The sequence below is a fragment of the Strix aluco genome, chromosome 25 (genome assembly GCF_031877795.1).
Source record: "Strix aluco isolate bStrAlu1 chromosome 25, bStrAlu1.hap1, whole genome shotgun sequence".
Lineage (NCBI taxonomy): Eukaryota > Metazoa > Chordata > Aves > Strigiformes > Strigidae > Strix > Strix aluco.
This window is the reverse complement of record NC_133955.1, coordinates 2857806-2877998: the sequence shown is the minus strand read 5'-3', so window position 1 is coordinate 2877998 and position 20193 is coordinate 2857806. Positions and strand designations below refer to the sequence as shown.

The 20193-nt window shown below is 55.6% G+C and overlaps 1 protein-coding gene and 1 long non-coding RNA gene across 3 annotated transcripts; one reads left to right on the top strand and one right to left on the bottom strand.

Moving 5' to 3' along the window:
• Window positions 1–4657: 4657 nt before the first annotated feature.
• On the bottom strand, window positions 4658–17127 carry DENND2D (DENN domain containing 2D). The gene is made up of 12 exons (XM_074850204.1): window positions 17001–17127; window positions 13101–13285; window positions 12453–12565; window positions 12271–12340; window positions 11044–11121; window positions 10808–10948; window positions 8755–8903; window positions 8430–8607; window positions 7885–7926; window positions 7417–7507; window positions 6734–6973; window positions 4658–5571 (listed from the first exon to the last, which is right to left on the bottom strand). The coding sequence occupies exons 1-12, from the start codon at window positions 17053–17055 to the stop codon at window positions 5510–5512; spliced, it is 1404 nt and encodes a 467-aa protein (XP_074706305.1). The 5' UTR covers window positions 17056–17127; the 3' UTR covers window positions 4658–5509.
• Window positions 17128–17249: 122 nt separating this feature from the next.
• LOC141934614 (uncharacterized) lies at window positions 17250–19464 on the top strand. 2 transcript variants are annotated; one of them, XR_012626372.1, is made up of 2 exons: window positions 17250–17404; window positions 19053–19464. It is a non-coding gene; the product is annotated as an uncharacterized LOC141934614 (long non-coding RNA). The 2 variants fall into 2 exon arrangements; XR_012626373.1 differs by having other exon boundaries at window positions 17956–19464.
• The last annotated feature ends 729 nt before the right edge of the window (window positions 19465–20193 follow it).

Sequence of the window (20193 nt, the reverse complement as noted above, 5' to 3'; positions counted from 1 at the left end):
CACCAATAAATCAAAACCCCACTTGGCCACGGGAAGTGGTGACATGTATTTCCTGTGATACCCTAGTGATTAGAAAACGTGCTCAGGAAGCAGAGAGAAAATTCAGTTCCTTCAGTGACGAGCGCTTTAAAGCCCTTCTTGCAGCTCCCTGGGACAGGACCCAGGTCAGGCTGTCACAGACAGAGAGGCCAGTCTTCCTCAGCTGTGCCTTGCAGAGACACAGGACTGCTTGGGCTAGAGAGGGGATGCAGGAGCATGGCTCTGGTTTAGCTGTTGAAGTGTTTGTGGCTGAGGAGAGAACTGGGGCTGGCCCGTGCTTGAGGTGGCACAGGAAGTGGAGCTGTGACGCTGACTTCTCCAGGCAAGCGCTTAGTGTGCGCGTGTGCTCTGTCTTGTGTCGTCTCGGGTTGGAAGAGTTTTCACAGAATCCCAGAATCATCCAGGTTGGAAAAGCCCTTGAAGCTCCTCCAGCCCCACCATGAACCTCACCCTGACCGTTCCCAACTCCACCAGATCCCTCAGCGCTGGCTCAACCCGACTCTTCAACCCCTCCAGGGATGGGGACTCCCCCCCTGCCCTGGGCAGCCCATTCCAACGCCCAACAGCCCCTTCTGCAAAGAAATCCTTCCTAAGAGCCAGTCTGACCCTGCCCTGGCACAGCTTGAGGCCATTCCCTCTTGGCCTGGCGCTGGGTCCTTGGCTCAAGAGACTCCTCCCCCCTCTCTGCACCCTCCTTTCAGGGACTTGGAGGGGGCCATGAGGTCTCCCCTCAGCCTCCTCTTCTCCAGACTAAACCCCCCCAGTTCCCTCAGCCGCTCCCCATCAGACCTGTGCTCCAGACCCTGCACCAGCTCCGTTGCCCTTCTCTGGACACGCTCGAGTCGTTCAATGGCCTTTGGTTCCTTCCTGTGGGGTGATAACATTCCAAGTGGGTTGGAGGTCACACCTCGGGATTGGGGCACTGGGGAAAGGAGGAATGTCTTCAGGATGAGGAGAAATTTATGTAGGCTACCCCACTTCATCCTTGAACTCCCAGGCATTTGCCCGCTGGTGAGCAGCTATTTTATGGCAAGCGCAGCTGAGGGCTCTGGGGGAGCCCTGGCCCTGTGGGGTTGTATCGGGGTTCCCAAAGGGTCCCTGCCAGGCTGAAGCCTGAGGGGGAGTTGAGTTCCCCCATTGTGACCACATACCTGGGGCACAGCTCGTAGGGGTCCTGGAAATGTTACAGTCCCAGTGCCTTGATACTGGGAGCATCTCCAGTGGGTAAGGTGGCAGCTGTCTCTTTAGTATCACAGTTTTAGATACAACTGGAATTTAGATAACTAGTTCATTTAGTTTTAACTGTATTCAGCTGGGTGAAGGTTTGATCTAGGTGGTGCAGCCTCTGCTGCTGCCCTGCAAGTGATGAGCCAGACGAAGGCAGAAGACTGGAGGGGTTTTAAGGTGCTGAGGGCCTGTCTCGCATTTCACAAACCACGTGTTTCTTTTCATCGGCATGAAGTGGGTGCTAAACTCAGTTGCTTGGAAAGTCCCTCCCTGGAGTGTGAGTGGTTTTCTCCAGATGCAAACAAGGCAAATCATGCTCTCAGTCTTCAGGGTTTTAAGATTTAAGCTGCTCCAAATAATTTGTCACTGATACTTGAGACTGGTGAAGAACTGGTCTTTAAAGGGTTGTCTAGGACCAAACTTTCATTTACAAAACACGTCTAAGCTAAAGCCTGTTGTTGAGGAAATGCAATAGGGCACCTTTTCCTCAGCTTTTCACTACCTGGAACTTTGAATGCCCTGTGTGTTCAGGAAAAAATCCCCATTTCTATCCTGATAAAGTTTCAGTGTTATCAGGGAATAGTTACTGCTGGTAATGCAAGTGATATAAAGTGTTGCTGTGCATATAGGTAGTGTATAAGTGCCTGTAATAAATAATGGCACAAATTAACTTTACCCCTGGCACTTGTACATTACAGCACTGTCTTGTGATCACAGGTTACCTCAGGGCTGCTGAAGGAGTTGAGAAGGGGAACACAATCTTGGGGGCCCAGCCTAATGTTGTGACATGCTTTTTCACTTTCTGTTGCACTGAGAACACGCTCAGAAGGAAGAGCTTTTGCAACAGCAGCCTGTTGAGCTTCCAACACCTGTGTCTGAGTATACTTCTTTCAAAACGAATACAACCTGTTCTCTGTTAAGCAAGTTTTCTCCTAAAACTGTAAAGGCAAGCTGAAAATTTCCACTTGGAATGTTGCCTCCTCTTCTGAGAACTGGTAAAGGAGTTCCCTTGCTTTGGCAAGGAGGTTAACACAGGAAGGAGACAGGTCAAGATACCTCAGGCCCTGTTTCTGTTTCATCTGTGTGCCAGTTTCGTTTCCTACTAGTATTTTTCTCTTCTTTCCTTCCTACCCTGCATGCACCAGGTGCATCCAGCGCCGCTATGTCCCATCTTTGAGTTTGGAATGGAGTTGCAGAGAAGTTTAATCATTTCCAGAGAGCAGGAGGTGAGGACTGCGGCAGTTTTCAGAGCTTATAGCCAGGTGGGAAGTGATCTGAGGAGGGAGCTGTGTCTATCGCTGTACTGGAGCAATCTGAAAGCACTTAGCCATAATGACTGTGTTGACTCTGGTAGGTTAAATATGCCCAGGACTATTTGCTGGCACCAAGGTCAGCTGGCAGAGGGTGACACATGCCATAACATGAAACTTCTCTTCCAAGCAGGGCAGCTGCGTAGCAGGACTTGAACCTCAAATCAGGAGCGATGCCTGAGCTGCCTCCCAAACCATGCCTGGGAGTTGTTTGTATGAGTGTGAGTTGGCTAATACTATGCTGGGAACTATGTTAACAATTTAGGAGAATAAATGAGCCCTTTCCAGTTCAAGGAAACATTTCTTGGCACTGTTTTATTTACTGTTGTAGTCTTAGATCAAGTGTTAGAGAAATCTTGAGCAGGAAGAAGGGTTTTAAAATATGCTGCAATTTTTGCTGATCTGCTGCAACGTGACCTGAGCCCAAGGGGCTGTCTGTGCTCCTAGCAAACAGCAGCTGAGTTTACCCCAGTGTCTCCAGCAGCAAACGCAGTGCCCCCACCTACAAGCAGGTAGTTTAAGAGAAGCAGGCTGAGTTCAAAGCAATAAATAGGGTATTTTATTCATGACCTACCCTTTCAGCATGGTGTCTTCTTCCTTCACTGATCTTGATGGATCATAGGGATGTGCGTACTTCTTGCAATATGCAGCCTGCCCACCCTCTGGGCGTTAAAGGGAGGGTGTTAAAGCTCTTGCCAGATTGCACCGGTTGGGTGAGTAGGCAAGTGTGATGATATCAAGCTGCTTTTCAAGGTTCAGGCCAATCCTGCTCAAGAAACCCTTAGAACTTGCTGAGCAAGACCAACATCAGTCACACAGGCTTAGAAAACAAGGAGAGAGTCAGGAAGAGCAACAGCATACTGAAAGGGAAAAGATGTGAGAGGAGGTTGGGGGAGGAGATTTGGGGGTCCTGGGGTAGCTACACTTGAGCAACATTTTTTTTTTTAAATTTAAGGATCAGTTTTTGTGTATCTCTGTTTTCATTTCAGCAGCTATGGAATAACCTCCTATTATATTCTTCTCTGGCAGGAATTGAGCAGCCACACAATCCAGTCCCTTATGTGATTTCTAATTCTTCTTTTCTAAAGAGCTACTGCCAAAGCAAGGACCACTTCCCATTTTTCTCAATGAGACGGTATAATGCTTCACAACCAAAAAGGTTGGCATCTTCTCAAAATGGTAATGAACAAGCAGGAGGAAGGGGAGGCAAGTGGTCTTTTCAAACGAGATAATTCTTGATACGTGCCCTTGATTTTCCACACACACAATTTTCTGTTGGCAGGTGAACTTTTTAAAATAAAAAACCCACAGAAAAAGACCACTAACCTTTAATTTCCTGTAGTTAAACCTGTCACACTCTCTCTACCCATGAGGGGTAACTTGTGGAGCCAGAGAAGATACCCACAATGCCAAAAATCCCCTTTTTTCCTAACAAATAATTCTTGTTCTCCTCTCTGAACACACATGGAGGCTGAACAAAAATCAACAATTTTCTTTCAGCGGGGTTAGAGAGTTTCATTGCTGTTCAGTTTGGACCCTCTGTCCAGCTGAGTTTGTCACTTAAATTTGTGTGTGACTGCACAAATAGTTACTTATAAAATAAACGCCCTTTACATCTGTCTTGTTTTCATTAGATGTTCAACAGCTCTGAAAGCAAAAGCGGGCAGTCAGCCTGCTTATTTTTTAGCGTTTATGTAAAATCTCTTACCCTGGCATTCAATACCACTGCAAAAGTTGTATTAAACTATATTTTTGGTAACACTTGCGTGTGTGCACATGTCTAGTGGGTACCCAGTGATGTGGCAGCTTGGCTATAACATCCCAGAGAGGATGAAGAAGCTCTGCCTTCGGCCCCAGCCCTTGCTGGGAGAAGCATCTGCCCTGGTTTGTCTGGGAAGGAACCAGGCAGACCTGCAGCCAGCACCAGCTTCCCCTGCTGCAATATTTATTCCCTGGCTGAGTGCATTAGGAAAGGGGGAGAACCATAATTTTGCTTTAACTCTGCTGCAGGCATCACATTACAGAGACAGGGCTTCAAGGAACTGCAGGGTTTTAAAAGAAGTTGGCATCAGAACCAGAAACGAGGAGGATGTCGACATGTTTTACTACTGTATTTAACAAATACTTCCTACCCAAAGCAGTTGATCAGCCATTTCCCTCTACCTCAAAACACAGCCCTGTGGCCTTCACAGTTTGCTTACAGCACAAATAAATAACCTGTTGGAAAAGAATATTTTTGTTTCTTTAAAGAGCTAAACTGGGCTCTGAGTGGTACCAATGAGGCAGACAGCTGCTACAGAGGAAACCACTAAAATCCAGCACGACTCTTCCTGCTGGTATTTAACAATGAGCATATCTTGATAAAAACCAAACTGAAACATTTGTTAATAATAGCAACCTTGGAAACTTACTCAATAGGATGTTACTTATTTGCAAAACCTAGGTTTGTTTTAATTAGAAATAACACTATTTCCTACTCATCTTTTTTTGTTGGTGTTTTTTTTTTTTTTTCCTTTTTTCTCTCTAACAATTACTCTACAACCTTTGTTGTCCTGCAGCCAGCTCCCTGACTTCCCTCCCTTGCTGTGTGAGATCCTGGTGGAGCCAAAGACTCTGTGCAGGGCACTGTGAGCCGCAGTTCGTCCGGACTGCTAGCAAGATCGGAAAAGAAATCACAGCCTGCTTTGCTAGCTCTGTGCAAAAGAATTTTCCAGTGCAGTGATGCCCTGAGGAAAAAAGAAAGGGTAGAAACTGGCGTTCGGTGCTGCCCACACATCTCATGAGTCACAGATGGGTAGGAACCGGCGGACAGATCCAGCAGAGTCCGGTGTGCTCTGCCCTTGGACTTAGGGCACGCGTCGAGTCTGTGCTACGTGGTGCTGGGGGGGGACCTGCTCGGTCCCAGCCCTGCTCCTGTGCTCCCAGGCTGGACTTCAGGAGTCCCTTCGGTGCTTCTTCTGTTCGTGGTACTCTGTTATTTTCTGCTGGAAATACGCTGTGGATGAGGAAAGGTTGTTAGTGCAATGGAAGGGTTTGAGCTGGGGAGGATACAGGGCTGCCCCAGGAGCCAAATCGCGCTGGGTTACAGCCAGCTGCACCCAAGTGAGGACCCAGGTGAAGTTGGGGTTGTTGCAATTCCACCCATCCCTCTCACCCACCCAAAACGGGCTTCATTGTGCTGGGTTACTGTAAGTTTTTAACCCACGTGTTCACTCCTGTTTGGTTTTGGTGTTTCCTCTGCAACCAGCAAGGAAGGGAGAAAGTGGGAGACCCTGGGAATGCCAATAGCCAAAAAGGTGACGTAGACTGGGAATGTAATGAGAAAGCTGGGATTGTGCCATCCCTCTCTCCCAACCCCAGGCAGACCCAGGTCCATGCCTGCTCTATCAAGTCTGACTTAAAAGGGCAGAGAAAGCCAAGGCAGCACCAGGCCCCAATTCCCTGGGCAGGCTGCAGAGGGGCCAAAGAGGGACCCACCGTGGGCACCATCTGCCACTCGCTGCCGCGTGGGGCCGTCCAAGGGGGTGTTTGCCTTGCTCTGACACGGCAGTCGCTGATAGAGCACGATGACCGCAGCCTCTTGCACTCTCTCCGAGTGCAGCAAGACCTTGAGGGCGGCAGCTCCCGGGCCAGGATGACCCTGGCCACCAGCAGGCTTCCTCAACCTCCATTGCCCCTGTTTGTCCTCGTCCTGGGGTGGGGGGAGGCTCAGTTCTGCCTAATGCCCTGTAAATTCCTGGGAAGGGGGAAGGACCAACCCAGCCGACACGGATCCGCACCGGGGCTGGCGGCAGAGATGAGTCAGGGCTTGCAGGCAGCGCAGCCAGGAGCCAGCTCCCAGCTCTGCCTGCATCCGAGCCAAATATTTGTGCTGCTAGTGGCATGTTTGCCTAGACACTGGGCTCTCAGTAAGCCTGCCCTGGCCCCAGTCAAGCGACAAGATCTAAAATGAGCCCAGGGATTTTTTTTGATTGCTTGACAGGAACAGAGAAATGCAGCTGTTGAGAGCAAACGGGTGCTACTCGCTGCCCTGAGCATCCTCAGCCTCGAGCTGCATCCCTCCCTGGGCACGGAGCATCTCTTTCCCTTAACTGAATAGCCCAGGACTTTGCAGAGCTCCCCCGACCGGAGAGGGAAGGAGAGATGGGGCCGTTTACCTTCCTGTGGGATCCTGCTCTTTTCTGCTTCCTCAATAAATAGGGAAAACATGTTCGTCTTCACAAACTTTTTCACAAATTTGCGGTTGGTCTTGGAGGCGATGGCTTTGCAGAAGGCTCGCTCCTGGAAGGTGCCTGAGCCGTTTTTACTCCATTTGATGTGCGAGGCGTAGTGGCCAACCATTCGGACGAAGAATTGCACGAAGGTTTCAGAGACGAGCGTGTTCACCTGCTCGGATGCTGGAAGAGGACACAGAACACAAGAGGTGGGGATGGGACCTCTGAACATAGAAAGGACGGTCTTATTTTAACCTGGCCGCTTTGCAGTCTGTGTTTGCCTCCCCAGAAATTATTTGCTTAAAACCTCCCTCCACCAGTAAACAAAGATCAGACTAGTTTTGCTGAGGGAGCACTGGATGTGTTGGCTTCCAGGGTGGCAGCATCTTTGTGCGCCAAATATTGGCAAAAGCTGATTTTTTTCAGCAGAATTAGTTGTTCCCGTTCTCGTGTTTCGCAGGACAGGGGAAAGGCCAAGGGATTTCCCTCCTGTGGCTGCATTTTGTTGCAAATTGGGGCAGAAACATCCCAGGCCAGGACCCTTTAGGAAAGTCGTTTCACTGAGGACTCTGGCCATCTGTGGAGGGCAGCTCACGCGTGTTTTACCGTATGTAAAGAGCCCTTACTGTGTACATTGTTGTTGTTGTTGTGCCTGTTCAGAGACGTCAGCATCTCGTTCTGCAGCTTGATGGGCAAGATCTCCTCCTCATCACCGACCTGGAAGGCAACAGGGCCGTGAAGCACCCGGCACCGGTGGGAACCCACCTCAGATGGCTGCGGGTAGCAGTTAATGGAGCCCATCGGTGGGGGGCTTTCTGCAGAGCTCATTAATTAATTATCATTGCAGGATGCTGCAGTGATTATGGGAGTGGGATGATCAACATGTGCACTCTGCTGCTCTGGCTCATGACAGGACGGATGCAGTGGCCCTTCATGGGACGTTGCCCCTGGATGGCTGACACTGAGATGTCTCTGCCCCCAAAATGTGAAAGCTGACAGGTAGCCAGCACCAAGGGGAAAGGGGCCCTTCCCGGGGCTACCCAGGCCAGGTGACCCCCCCCTCCCAGTCCCACGCCCTGCACGGGGGGACCTACCGCCCGGAGGATCTTTCCTTCGCAGAGGTCAACTATCAGAGCCTGAAAGAGAGCAGAGAGCGACCAGGTTTAGCCCTACCAAGGCATCCAGGCTTCCTCCCACCTGTTTTGGGATCAGACCCGTGTGTCCACGCGAGGGTGGCAGGAGAGGGATCAGTCCCTCTGTGCTGGAGGGACCTGGGCAAGGGGACCAGAGCATCCCCCCAGGGACTATGATTGCTGCAGGCTTGGTCTTGGCTCCACGCAGCTCTACTCTGCTTCTGCAAGGTGGAGATGATGCCAACCACCAGCCTGGCCAACAGCAGCTCCCTGAGCCCCCAGGGTCAGGGCTGCAGGTTCTGGGGTGGCCGGCAGCACCCAGGGGGGTGTAAAGGTGTTGCCTCAGGTGCCAACAGCAGGGGATGCGCAAGAAGCCCCAATCTGCAGCCTCCTTGGATTGGAAAATGGCACAACCAGATCCTCCAGCCCCAGAGCCAACCCAAACCCAGGGTCACAAACTAACCAATGGCTCCATGCAGATGCTTTCCCCCACCCAGATGAAATACCTCCTCCATTGGCTGGTCCAGGACCCGCTCCAAGTGCCGCATCTGGATGCCGACCATGAAGGGCGTGGGGCAGCAGACGGTGTCGAGCAGACACTCAGGGACCACGGGGATGTAGGTGTGAGCCCAGGTGAAGGGGTAGAGGAGAGCAGCCACTGCGTGGATGCACTGCGACAGGACGCTGCAGGACAGGGAGCCATCGTGGTGGCATTGCATGAGGAAAGGGAACTCAGAGGCAACAGCACACCCCGAGCTCAGCTACATCCTGTGCTCCTTCAGGGGTGTTTTTTTTTTTGTTTTACGTTAAAATAAACAGATCAGGACTCACCTCAGCTCCTCTGCCAGGAAAATGAGCCGTCGCTCCAACACGGCAGAGGCGAAGATGTGCAGGATGAGGTGGGGGCTGAGCCGCTGGAGCAGAGCCTGAAACTCCACGTGTTCCAGGTGGGCATCCACGGGCCGTGTGAGCTCGATGATCTGCAGAGGGAGAGCCACTAAATCCTGGCTCAGGAGGTGCAACACTCCCCCCCGTGCCACCCTGGCCCCTGACAAGGTGATTTGGGAGCATTTAATGACCCAGAGTTTGCAGCATCTTGATCGCATCCCTCTGCAAGGGACAAAGCTCATCTTGTCCTGCCTCTAGATGTGGGCTGTGCCACGCTGAGGATGAAGGGGAAGCCAGTGGCAATGTGCACTGTGGGATTTATTTACTGGGGCACTGGGTTTTTAACCAAAATGCCTGTTTTCTGCAGCACTCACAAGGAGGACGTGCCCCCATCTCAGCAGCTGACAGCCCATCTGTGAGCAGCGATGGCAAATGTTGCCCAGGAGAGGGAGGAGGTCATGACTTCTGCTATAAAAAACACAAAAAACTTCCTCAAAAGCCTCTCCGGGAGGGCCAGCTTGCCTCGTCCTTGCTAGGACGGCCCAAAAGTGAATTATCTAATGGATATTTGCAGGTGTTCTGTCTATTCTTCTGGCTTTGCCCCAGACAAGAGTCTCCCAAAGCCAGTTGAATCCTCTGCCCCGCTGCAGGCAGCCCCGAGGCAGTGACCACTGAAGGGTTAACAAGACCGTGCAGCTCATGACACAGTCCTGGCCCCTCTCCCCAGCTTTACAGGGGAGAAAATCCCCCTCCTCCCTGTGCCAGGCCGCCTTTCCAGCAAAGCACCATCTTCCCAGCCAGCAGCGCAGGGCTTGGCTGGGCTCCACAGCCCTTTTCCAGCACAAATCCTGCACGATCCCCAGCTCATGTGGTACCCAGGATTTATTTTCACCCCTTTCCCTGTTCTCTCACTGATCTCTTCAACTTGCTCCAGCCCCTGCCTGGAGCCCCAAAGCACAGCTCTTTCGAAGAACATCTTCATACATCCTCCTTCCCCGTCACCCCAGCCGCGCTCCCTGCAGCCTGGCCCGCGGCCAGAGCATTGAGCAACCTGCACAGCCCTTGCACAAGCCTTCCTGGATGAAGAAATCTCTTGCAATTTAATAGCCAGCTGCTAACTTGCACTAGAGAGAAGGGATCTTGCTCTCAGACCCACCCTGGCAGGACGTGTCCCTGGGATGCTCAGCACTGAGGTTATTTTGCCCGGTACCGAGGCAGATTGCCTTTTTCCAACCCAGCTTTGCCACAAGAGAAAGAAAACGCAAAAGAAAAGGCTCTGCCTGTGCGAGCCTGGGCTGTGCGTGGGCGAGATGAGCCCCACGGGCACCGTGCCTGTATCAGATCTTCTTTCCACAGGTAAAGGCTGGGCTTTGCCGCATGCCTGCGCCGCGGTGGCTGCCTGCCCGTGATGCTAAACCAGGGCGGGTGTCGAGGCTGAGCGCTGAGCGCTGCGGTGCAGAGGGGAGGCTGCAGCCTGCAACACCCCGCGACAGCCCCAGCACCGCTGTGCACCCCGACAGCCCTGCACACTGCACCCAGGGGTGTGAACGCCGGCTCACAAGCGGGGTGCAGCCAGCCCCGCTCCACGGCCCCTGACGTGACGCACCGCCCTGGTGTAAAGGCTGTGCAAGCACCGACGTGTTAAGAAATGGCAACCGGGGAGGTTTTGTGCTGGTGGTTTTGTGCTGGTGCCTCCAGCTCAAGGCTGATGGAGCTGCAAAGATGCTGCTTTGCAAGGATGCAAAGATGGGGCAGCATTGCCTGTGGATGGGCTCCATCCTCATCCTCACTGCTTGCTGCTCTCCTCCTGGACCAGGAGGGAGGTGGCACCCATTTCCCCAGGGCATGAGGCCCCCAGCAGCCCAACCCACCATCCACTGCTCCAGTGAGCACCCATGGGTGCTGCAGGTGTGGAGGACGCTCCCAGAGATGGCCCAGGCTCCCCATGTTGGAGCAGTCCAGGAACTGCTGCTGAGCCCCTGAGACCCCCACTAACCTCTGTGCCTGACTCAGGGATGAAGCTTTTAATGGTGACGGTTTTCCCTGGCGCTGGGAAGGGTGATTCCCGAAGGCCCTGCATGAACGGGTAAATCACCGCCATGGAGATCTGGCGTCTCTTCTCCACCTCGTCCAGGATCTGAGGGAGAAAAAAAGGGAGCTGTGAAAATCTGGCAGGCAACGGAGCGGCTGCCTGGGCCACCACCGAGCCAGACAGAGCCACCACATCCCTACCTTGGAGAAGAGCCCGAAGCAGCCCAGGCAGCTGATGATGCAGAAGACCTCAGGGAGGCGGACACCACGGCCGGATGGCTGGAAGAGGATGGGAAAAGGGTTTGAGCATCTCCCAGCCCCACCGCACCAGCTCCGTGCTCTCCCCAGAGATCCCCCCCGGCCCCACTCACCCCCCTGCCCAAGATGCCAAATCACCCACTGGGGGATTTTCAGAGCTGGGGCTCAGGCCAAGGACGCAGTTGGTGCTGTAAAAGCAGAGGCTGCCCAGGACCAGGCGAGGGCAATTCAGATGCCAAAGTTGTTAATTGTTTTGGTGCAAATCCTTTTGGCATATTCCCAAATTTTCCTCATTTCCAGACATGTGTCCTCTGAGACCTCCTGCCCCACCACCCTCAGGGCTAATCCTGCCTCCCACTGAAACAGGGACTGGAGGGATGAGTGCCTAGGCTGGTTTTCCCTTCCCGACTGGATTATCCTGGGTCTGTTTGCTCTCTGCGCTTTCAGCCCTCCAGACATGCAGTTCAAACAGCCAGAGCTCAGCCCTAGACGCAGAAGTGGGCAGGTTTGCCAGAGAATGAAAGGGTGGTGGGATCCAGCAAGTCATCGAGCCGTGGCGTATGGCCCCGTGGCTTTATGTCCCCATTTAAGCAGGCTGTGTGTAAATCAGCAGCCAAGGAAGACCTCCACCGCGCCTCGCAGCCCCCAAGCTGGCCAAATCCATGAGCTGAGAAAGGCAGCCACTGCTCGAATGCAGTTTTTGGGGAACGGGGCTGAGGGCACCTGGCTCCTTGACATCTGGATGGGCACGTGTGCATCCGCATCCTGATCCCGAGTGGGATTTGCAGCCATCCTGACTGCTGCGGCCCAGGGAAAGGAGCCAGGGAAGCTGCAGATGGGTGGGGAGGCAGCGACCACAGGTACAGGGAACGGCACCGCCCAACCGTCGCATCTCCTGGTTGTGTTTCAGGCCAGCCCTGGGCTACAGCAAATGCTGCTTTCCCCCACCCAGTACCCAAGTGATGCCCCAGCAGAAGAAAGCTCCAAAGAAATCCCTTTGGGAGCCCCATTGCTGCTTGTCATTATCATGTCAAGGCAGGTGGCTTTCTAAGGCACATCCCCAGGAGCTGTGCTTCGGGCATGGCAGAAGGCACCATGTCCCACCACGGGGATGGGGTGGCACGGCCATCGCCGACCCAGCGAGGGGTGTACAGGCCGTGGGGCGCTCACCAGCAGCCGCCTGCAGTAGCCGATCTTCCTGCTGCCATCCACGTTGGTCAGGACGAAAGAGAAGGTTTCGCTGCAAGGAAAGACAACGCATGGGGATGGGACGGCTCTTCCAGCCCGCAGCCCTCAGGTACAACAGCACAGGGTGGGAAACCACAGCCGAGACCCCACAGCGGGGCAGGTACCTGGTAAACTCAGTGACCGGGGCCCAGTTGTTGCCATCAGGGAAGCAGAAGAGGGGGATGGCTTGCAGGAGACGTTCCTCCTCCTCCTTCTGGCCCTTCAGCAAGTTCTCGCGCTGGAACGAAGCGATGACAAGAGTTAAGAGTGATGAGGGGGCCCATAGCCGCAGGGGATGGGGTAGAATGGGGTGTGTCCCAAAGCACCCCCCAGCTCGGACCGAAGCAGAGGGTGCCTGCACATCCCTGGACAATCATCTCCCAAAAATCCAATTTTTGACTCTTTTACCCCACAGATAATGGGGCAAAGCAGAGGCACCCAGGGGCCCCTCTGCAAACAGGGGGTCTTCTCCTGTGCCACCTCCCCATGGTGTGATTTCGCTGCTGTGGTCTCCCCTTCTGGGACAGGAGACCAGGGACCACCCTGGGATTTTCCACCTGGAGTTTGTGGCCCAGAGCTCGGTCCACAGGGAGGGACAGATGGGCCCAGCAACCCCAACCCATGACAGGCAAAGCCCCGGGGTTTGGGTCTGTGACTCCAGGGCACAGGGCATCTTTCTGTTCTCCTCTCCCAGCTCTAGTGAAGGGGAAGGAGCAACATCCCCTTTTCCTCTAAATTTTGAAAATTCTTCCCAGGAACACAGGACTAAATACCTTTGGGAACTGGTAGGTTATCTTGGGTTCGTAACGTCCATCCGACATCTTCTTCAGCGACACCACCACCAGGTACTCAAAGAAAAACTGTCCAGCAGAATAGAGGATGGAGCTCCGCTCTCCAGGCTTCCCCTGCGGCACCCGCGAGGGGTTGTTTTCTGCAGCAGAGGCCTCCTCTTTTCCTCCTGTAGCCAAAAAATCCCCCCAGAAAACAGAGCAGAGTGAAATGAAAGGTCAGGAGGCGTCCTGATGGCGGGAGAGGAGATGCAGAGCTACACATGGACCGGCCAAAGTGGCTGGAGGGAACCAGGACCTGGTGCACAGGGTGTTTTGGCCCCTGACAGCGAACAGCTGGGGACATGTGGGCACAGAAAGGAAAGAGAAATGGCTTTGATGAGTCTTTTGGATATAATCAAAGTGCCATCAGACACCCCCAGCCCCTCTTTGCCCCATCCCAGGGATGCCCAGAGCAAAACCAGCACATGGGATGGTGGTGAACAGATGGTCTCTGCAGAAAGCATCCATGAGAAGGTGTGGGAATGCTTTTATAGCAGTTAAGTTTATTGCCTTAGGGGAAAAAACAGCAAACAAACAGCACAGATCTTGTTTGAGCACCTTCAAAGGCTCCAAGATGAATCCCAACCTCTCCCTGCCAGATGTCCTCAGTCCTGGGAACTGCTGATTGCAAATGAGATACTCGAGGGTTTTCCCTAAACCACAGCTCCCAAGCAAAGCAATTCCCTGAGACTACATCCCATTTCTTGTTCGGCCGGTTGGGGAGGACAGCTGGGGAGTGTCGGCTGTCACAACCCAAAAAACTAGAACTAAGAGTGAAGAGAGCCGAAGCCGACATCTCCAATGGCCCTGGGATGATCATGGTGGGGCAGTGAGATCTGAGGGCTGGGAAGGAGTGGAGGTAAATGCTGGCTGGAGGCTGCAGCCAGGCCATGCCACAGCTCTTCCCTCTCCCAGCAGCCGCTTGTGACTAATTCCCTGGTTCTTGGCACCGAAACTGTCCTGGGCTTGGTCTTGGCTCTGATTATGGTGGGGAGCTCCTAGGAATAACAGGCAGGAAAATAAAAGTGTGGCTGGATGAAATAACTGACTCTTGCAATTTGTTCCGACATCCTGGAGTTTGGCCCTGGGCTCTTTTGGTTGTGCCGCAGCTCGGCAGGGCAGCGCGTGGCTGTGGCTGGCTGCTTCTCCCCTGTGCACGACATCCTCCTTCGAAACCAGGGCTGGTGGACACCCCATCCCATGTAACCCTCCAGCTCTGAAGCCGCCTTCTTTAGTGTGGAAACACCTTTCCAGCCTTCACTCCAGGTCATCGGGAGCTGACAGGAGCAGAAAGCTCATCTGAGAAGGTGACACTCACAGTCCCATCATGGGATGTCCCTTCCCAGGGACCAGAAATGCCCTTCCCAGCTCGGGGTGGGGAGATGCATGAAGCCACCCCCACATACACCCTGAGGCTGCTCCACCTCCGCATGCGAAGTCCTTCCTCTTGGCAAGGTGAAATTCATCCCAAAGAGGTTCCTTCACAGCAGGGGGAAGCCCAGGAGTATCCCGAGGATGAGACCTGGCTGCAAACACATCTGGTTTGTCCTCAGTGGGGATCACCTGTGTGGCAGCCCAGCAAGGTGCTCCGGGCCAGGGAAAAACAGTCAACAGGATGGTCTTTGCTTCTCCTGCTCCTCCTTGGGATGCTCCAGCAACGGCTTCAGTGGTCCAAACTAACCTACGGGGCTGGGGCGGGAGGTTGTTGCTGAGGGGATCCCAGAGGACCAGGCTGTGCAGCGGGAAGGGCTGCTGGCATCCCCCGTCCTCGCTGGATGCTGGTGATGGTTGTTTCCCCATCACAGATTGTCAGGCTAAGGTGCAAGTCCAGTTAAATCCTGCCTATCCAGGCCCGTCCTGCATTTCAGAGAATACAAGACGTGCTCTCAAGCAAGGGCTGGATTTGCCTCTTGTCCATGGGGTTTTCTAACAGCTGAGTAAAACCCGCTGCTCCACGGAGGCTGGTCACGGTGGGCTGCGGGGCTGCCTCCCGCAAACTGACCCACGCGCCTGCCCAAAGCGTGACCCGGCACGGCGAGCCCTGCCGAAAGCGTGGTGTCACCCGGCAGCGCCGGGTCTGCCTGCAAAGCCCTCGCTGGCAGAGCCCAAATCCCTCCGAGACTGTGATAGCCCATCCCTGGGCTGGAAGATGAGCTCTGGGGACGTACAGGGCCATGCACCATCGTGCAGCGTTGGATGGGTTTAATGTGGCACCAGAGGCCCCAGCACTCCCCAAAATTGTCAGGATTTGCAGTCCTCGAGTGTCCCAGGGACACAAGCCACCATCACAAGAGCTTTGGCCAACAACTCTCCCGTAGTCCAAGTGGGGAAGACTGGGGGATGCTTTTATAGCAGTTAAGTTTATTCCCTTAGGGGAAAAAAACAGCAAACAAACAGCACAGATCTTGTTTGAGCACCTTCAAAGGCTCCAAGATGAATCCCAACCTCTCCCTGCCAGATGTCCTCAGTCCTGGGAACTGCTGATTGCAAATGAGGTACTTGAGGGTTTTCCCTAAACCACGGCTCCCAAGCAAAGCAATTCCCTGAGACTACATCCCATTTCTTGGACTACCCCCAGCCCCCCCCCAGCAGCAGGAGCATCCCCTGCGAGGAGGGGAATGAGCCAGGCGGCCAGGGGGGCTCAGGCAGCTCCTGGATGGAAAGCGGCTGCTGGTGTTGTGGATTTTCACCCCTCCCTCCGCTGGGCACCGAGAGGGCAAAGGCTGCCAGCGTGTGCCCCAGCCCACACGGAAACGGCACCGAGGCTGCTGGTGTTAAAAGAAAAAGACGTTTTGCTGCACAACCAGCTTCCCCATCCAGAGTGGGGTTTACTTATCAGCCAAGGGCTGCGCTCAGACCTGCGTCGTGATGCAGCACGACCTGTTTCTCCCCTCCTGGAAAACTCCTGGGCTGCAGCGTGTCAAAATCTCCCATCCCGGCAGGATGGTTTGTGGGGGAGCTCTGCCTCCCGCCCCGTGCAGCCACCCACCTGCCCCAGCAGAGAGGAAATGGCTTTTGTTTTATTTCACCTTTTCTGCCGAGCTCAGAAAATCATATATCGCACCCGGAACAAGAGCCAGGCAGCACAAAACAGACCCGGGGGTGGGGGGGGTGGGGGTGGGTTGCAGTGATCCCCTAAATCCACAGGTTGCCCCAACTTGTTCTGCTGTGGCTTGAGATATGGCAGGCCAGAAAACCCCAACGATCCATCCTGTGTCTTGGAAAAGCTCACAAATCCCAAAGGACCCATTTCTGCACCGTTCCTCTAAAGGCTCCGCAACACTGACCTGCCCCGGGGGCACCGTCCCCCGCGGATGCCCTCGATGCCACGCTCCGGCCGCCCGGCCGGCTGGGAAAGCCTTTGGGGATGTGGTAAGAGGGAGCTTGTGGGGCTGCCCCCGGGATGGGGTGAACCCCCGGGGCATGGGGTAGGCTCATTTAGGACGGGGTATGCTCCCGGGGATGGGGTGCAGCTCCCGGGATGGGCTGAACCCCCACGGGATGGGGGTGCGCTCCCGGGGGCGGGGGTAAGCCCCTGAGGATGGAGCAAGCCCCGGGAGATGCGCTCAGCCCCGGGGGCTGGGCTCCGCAGGGGGAGCGCCCCGGGGCAGGGCTGGAGGACACCGAGCCGGTGCCGGTGCCGGTCCCCGGGTCCCACCCGGCGCGGCCGCGCTGCGCTGCCCGGGAAAGTCCCCGCTCCGCCGGCAGCCGCGGCCCCAGGGCTGGCACCGGCTCCGGTCCCGGCAGCGGTACCGGTACCAACACCGGCACCGGCACCTCCCCCGGAGCCCGGCGCGGGGCTGTGTCCCCCCCACCCCCCCGGTGTCCCCTCCCGCCCCTCACCTCTGCGGCCGGAGCGCCGCAGGCTCCGTCGGAAGAAGTTGCCGATGGAAGCCATGGTGGCCCCGGCGCGGCCCCGGTGCGGCGCAGCCCGGCGGGGAGGGTTCGGCTTCCGCCCGCCCCGCTTCGGCTTTCCCGGGGGAGGAGGGACGGGACGGGGCGGAGAGGAGAGGAGAGGAGGAGCGGCCCGGGGCGGGGGCCGGGCCGCACCTGGAACCGGCCGGGGCACGGGGAGCCCCCCCCGGAGCGGCTCCAGGGGAGAACCGGGTGTGGGGGTCCCGGGAGCATCGGGAAGGGGGGAACCGGGAGCACCGGGCTGCAGAAGAGCCGGGAGCGCCGGGCACCGAGAGCACTCGGGCACGGCGGTCCCGGGACACCGGGAATAGGGGAGTCGGGAGCACCCCTGGGTATGAGGATGCCGGGAGGAACCGGGCACTGGGGATCCGGGAAAACCGGGCACGGGGATCCGGGAAGGACCTGGATACGGGGGTCCCGGGGGCACCGGGCACGGGGGATCCTGGGGGTACCTGGATACGGGGGTCCTGGGGGTACCGGGCACGGGGATCCGGGAAGGACCTGGATACGGGGGGTCCCTGGGGCACCGGGCACGGGGGATCCTGGGGGTACCTGGATACGGGGGTCCCGGGGGTACCGGGCGCTGGGGGAGCTGAGCACCCTGCACACGGGGCTGGGCATCCTGGTGGGGAGCCGGGCACAGCGCGGGTAGGGGCACAGGGCACGGCTGGGCACAGGGCCCATGGGAATCAGGGCAGGGACCCCGGGGACAAGGGGTGGCTTTGCCCTACACCACAGGGAACAAAGCGCCCTGCCCCAAACCTCCAGCACCCTGCTCTGGCCTCCCTGCCTCCCCCAAACCCTTTTCTCCGCGGGAACCCGCTGGTGCCAGGGATGGAGCCTGCTGTGGGGCGGGGGGGTGATGCTGAACTGTCCCCTCCAGTGTACGGAGGTTTTGGGGTCTCCCACTCGTGATGGGGAGTCAGCTGAGCCGCCCTGACAGTGACACCATGTTTTCATTTCCACAACCATCCGTCGTGAGCTTGTCCTGGCTCCGCTTGGAAGCGCCGGCCGGGTTGTGCTTTCCCCCAGCTGGCGTTTCTCCATCGGGCAGAGATTTATCCCCCTCTCAGACTAACTCAGAGGCACCTCGGCCAACTCTTGGTCTCGAGGCCCGCTGCCATCCGTCTTCGTTACAGGAAGGGAGAGCAGTTCGTCAGCGCGCGCAGCCTTGGAGCTGCTCGGCTTTGCTGGGTGGTTTTACGTCTCCAGCCCCACCAGCGAGGAAAGTCTCTTTAAAACCAGTGATATCTTTAAAAAAAGAAAAATCCCTTTTTCCCATCCTTAGCCTGTCCACCCCCAGTATTTCCTCTGCCATTTTAAGGCAGTGCTTATGCAGCAATTAAACACACAGAAGGAGCTTTGGACACAGCTATGGGTTATGAGGACTTCAGGTGTGATGAGCTGTGCCCAGTTCTCAGCCCTAATGCCAGAGCATGGCTGTTTGCAGATGTAGACCAGATTTCCTACACCAAATATCCTCCTTCCATATTTTGCAACACCTCCCATCCCCTTCCCTTCCCCGAGCATGGGCTGGGGCTCGAGGGTGGGTTTTGCAGCCGGGAGAAACGGCCTTTGCCAGCTTGCAGAGGTGGTGGATGCTTTCGAAACACATCCCCGATGAGGTGTGTGCCTCTGACCCGGCCGGGATGCTGCTGACTCGTTGGGGTTATCAGGGAATTACTGGTCCTGGAGATTGTTTCTGGCTGATTGTGAGTGGGTGGAAGAGCACTTCTGTTTCCTGGAGGAGAGGGCAGCGTGTTTGTTTGCACACAGGGCTTGTTCCCAGGAGAAATTTCCTCTTGGCACAAAAGGAAAATAAATTAGGGGTTTTCCCCCTTGATTTGGAGGAAAATCCCTGCCTTCCTGGAAACCGGAGCAACCTTGGGAAAACAGCTTCTGCCTTCAGCCAAAAGAAATCCCCAAATTCTTTGATTTTTTTCCCATATACACAAATCTTTCCTGCTTTCTCCCTTTAAGGCAAGACTCTGCTGTGATCCTGCCTCGATAACGCCTTGCCTCCACTCAGATGGCTTCTGTGCGGGCAAGAAAAGAAAAAAACCTCTCCGCTCCCGAGGAAACACTGTCCCTTTGTGCCCGTCACACAATCCAGCAAACCTTGCGCTGCTGAAAGAGGTTGAACTTTTGAATATTCCTACTGAAAGCTCCTTTCTGCGGGAAGCCAGCCGCCCACCGGGACAACAAACGGGCACATTGTGGGATCCTCGGGGCTGCTGGCCACCGCGGATGCAACACTTGCCGTCGCTCTGCTCTGTCGCCGCTGCCAAAGTTGTTTTGCTTCCCTGAGCAAATCCTGGGGAGTTTTGTTTGGTTTTTCCCCTCCTTGCAGCCCCAGTGCTGATGAATACACGCTGGAATTTGGCTTTCGGCAGGAGTGGTGTGTTCAGACTGCAAATATCCCGCGGCTGGGGACACTATTGGAAGCATCCCGTGGGGCCGCATCGCACTGGGACTGGGGTGTCCTCACTGCTGGGACCCTGCTTGCACTGCAGCTCCTCAGCCTCCTCCTCCTCTTGAGGAAGGCTCAGCTTGCTGCCCCTTGCCTCATCCAGGTGCATCCCCTCGCTGGGTTTTGGGAGGGCGTTAGGATGCTGGAGGAGCTCGAGTGTGCGGCGTGGGAACAGTTTTTATTTTGCCCATCGCAGCCAGGCTGGGGTTGGGGCTTGGCGATGGGGGCTCTGGTTTGCCTGCAGTGTCCCTGGCAGGGGGGTCCCCGAGGGCAGCCCAAGGCTGGTGGTGGTGGTGGTGGGTGCTCCCCCTGCCAGGGCTGGGGACCCCAAGGCCCTCGTTTCCAGCCTTTCCCATGTCAGGGAGTTTCTCCCACTGGATGGCAGCATTAGAGCAAAGAAACATCTCTGGGAGACCTTGTGGGAGAGGGGACCTTCCTCCCGAGAGACTTTTCTCTCTGGTTATCCCTCTCTGGGGGGGTTTGCGCTTGGGCTGAGGACGTGCAGGTTCAGCTCACTTGTGTTTGCACCATTCCTGCCACTGATGCTTTGCTCACTGCCCTGTTTGGTGCTTGGTGATCACTCCCAGCTCCCCAAAACAGGGTGCCATGTAACATCCTCTGACTGCTCCTCTTCCCCCTGATGCTTGTGGG

Bases quoted from the DNA above. Each gene is read 5' to 3' on its own strand.
- DENND2D (XM_074850204.1), bottom strand. From the start codon at position 17,055: ATGGCTTCCATCGGCAACTTCTTCCGACGGAGCCTGCGGCGCTCCGGC. The intron at 7,508-7,884 runs GTAGGTCCCCCC...GTTGCCTTCCAG, and splicing joins AAGGAAAGATCCTCCGGGCG to GTCGGTGATGAGGAGGAGAT. The intron at 5,572-6,733 runs GTAAACGGCCCC...CCTCATCCACAG, and splicing joins GAGCAGGATCCCACAGGAAG to CGTATTTCCAGCAGAAAATA.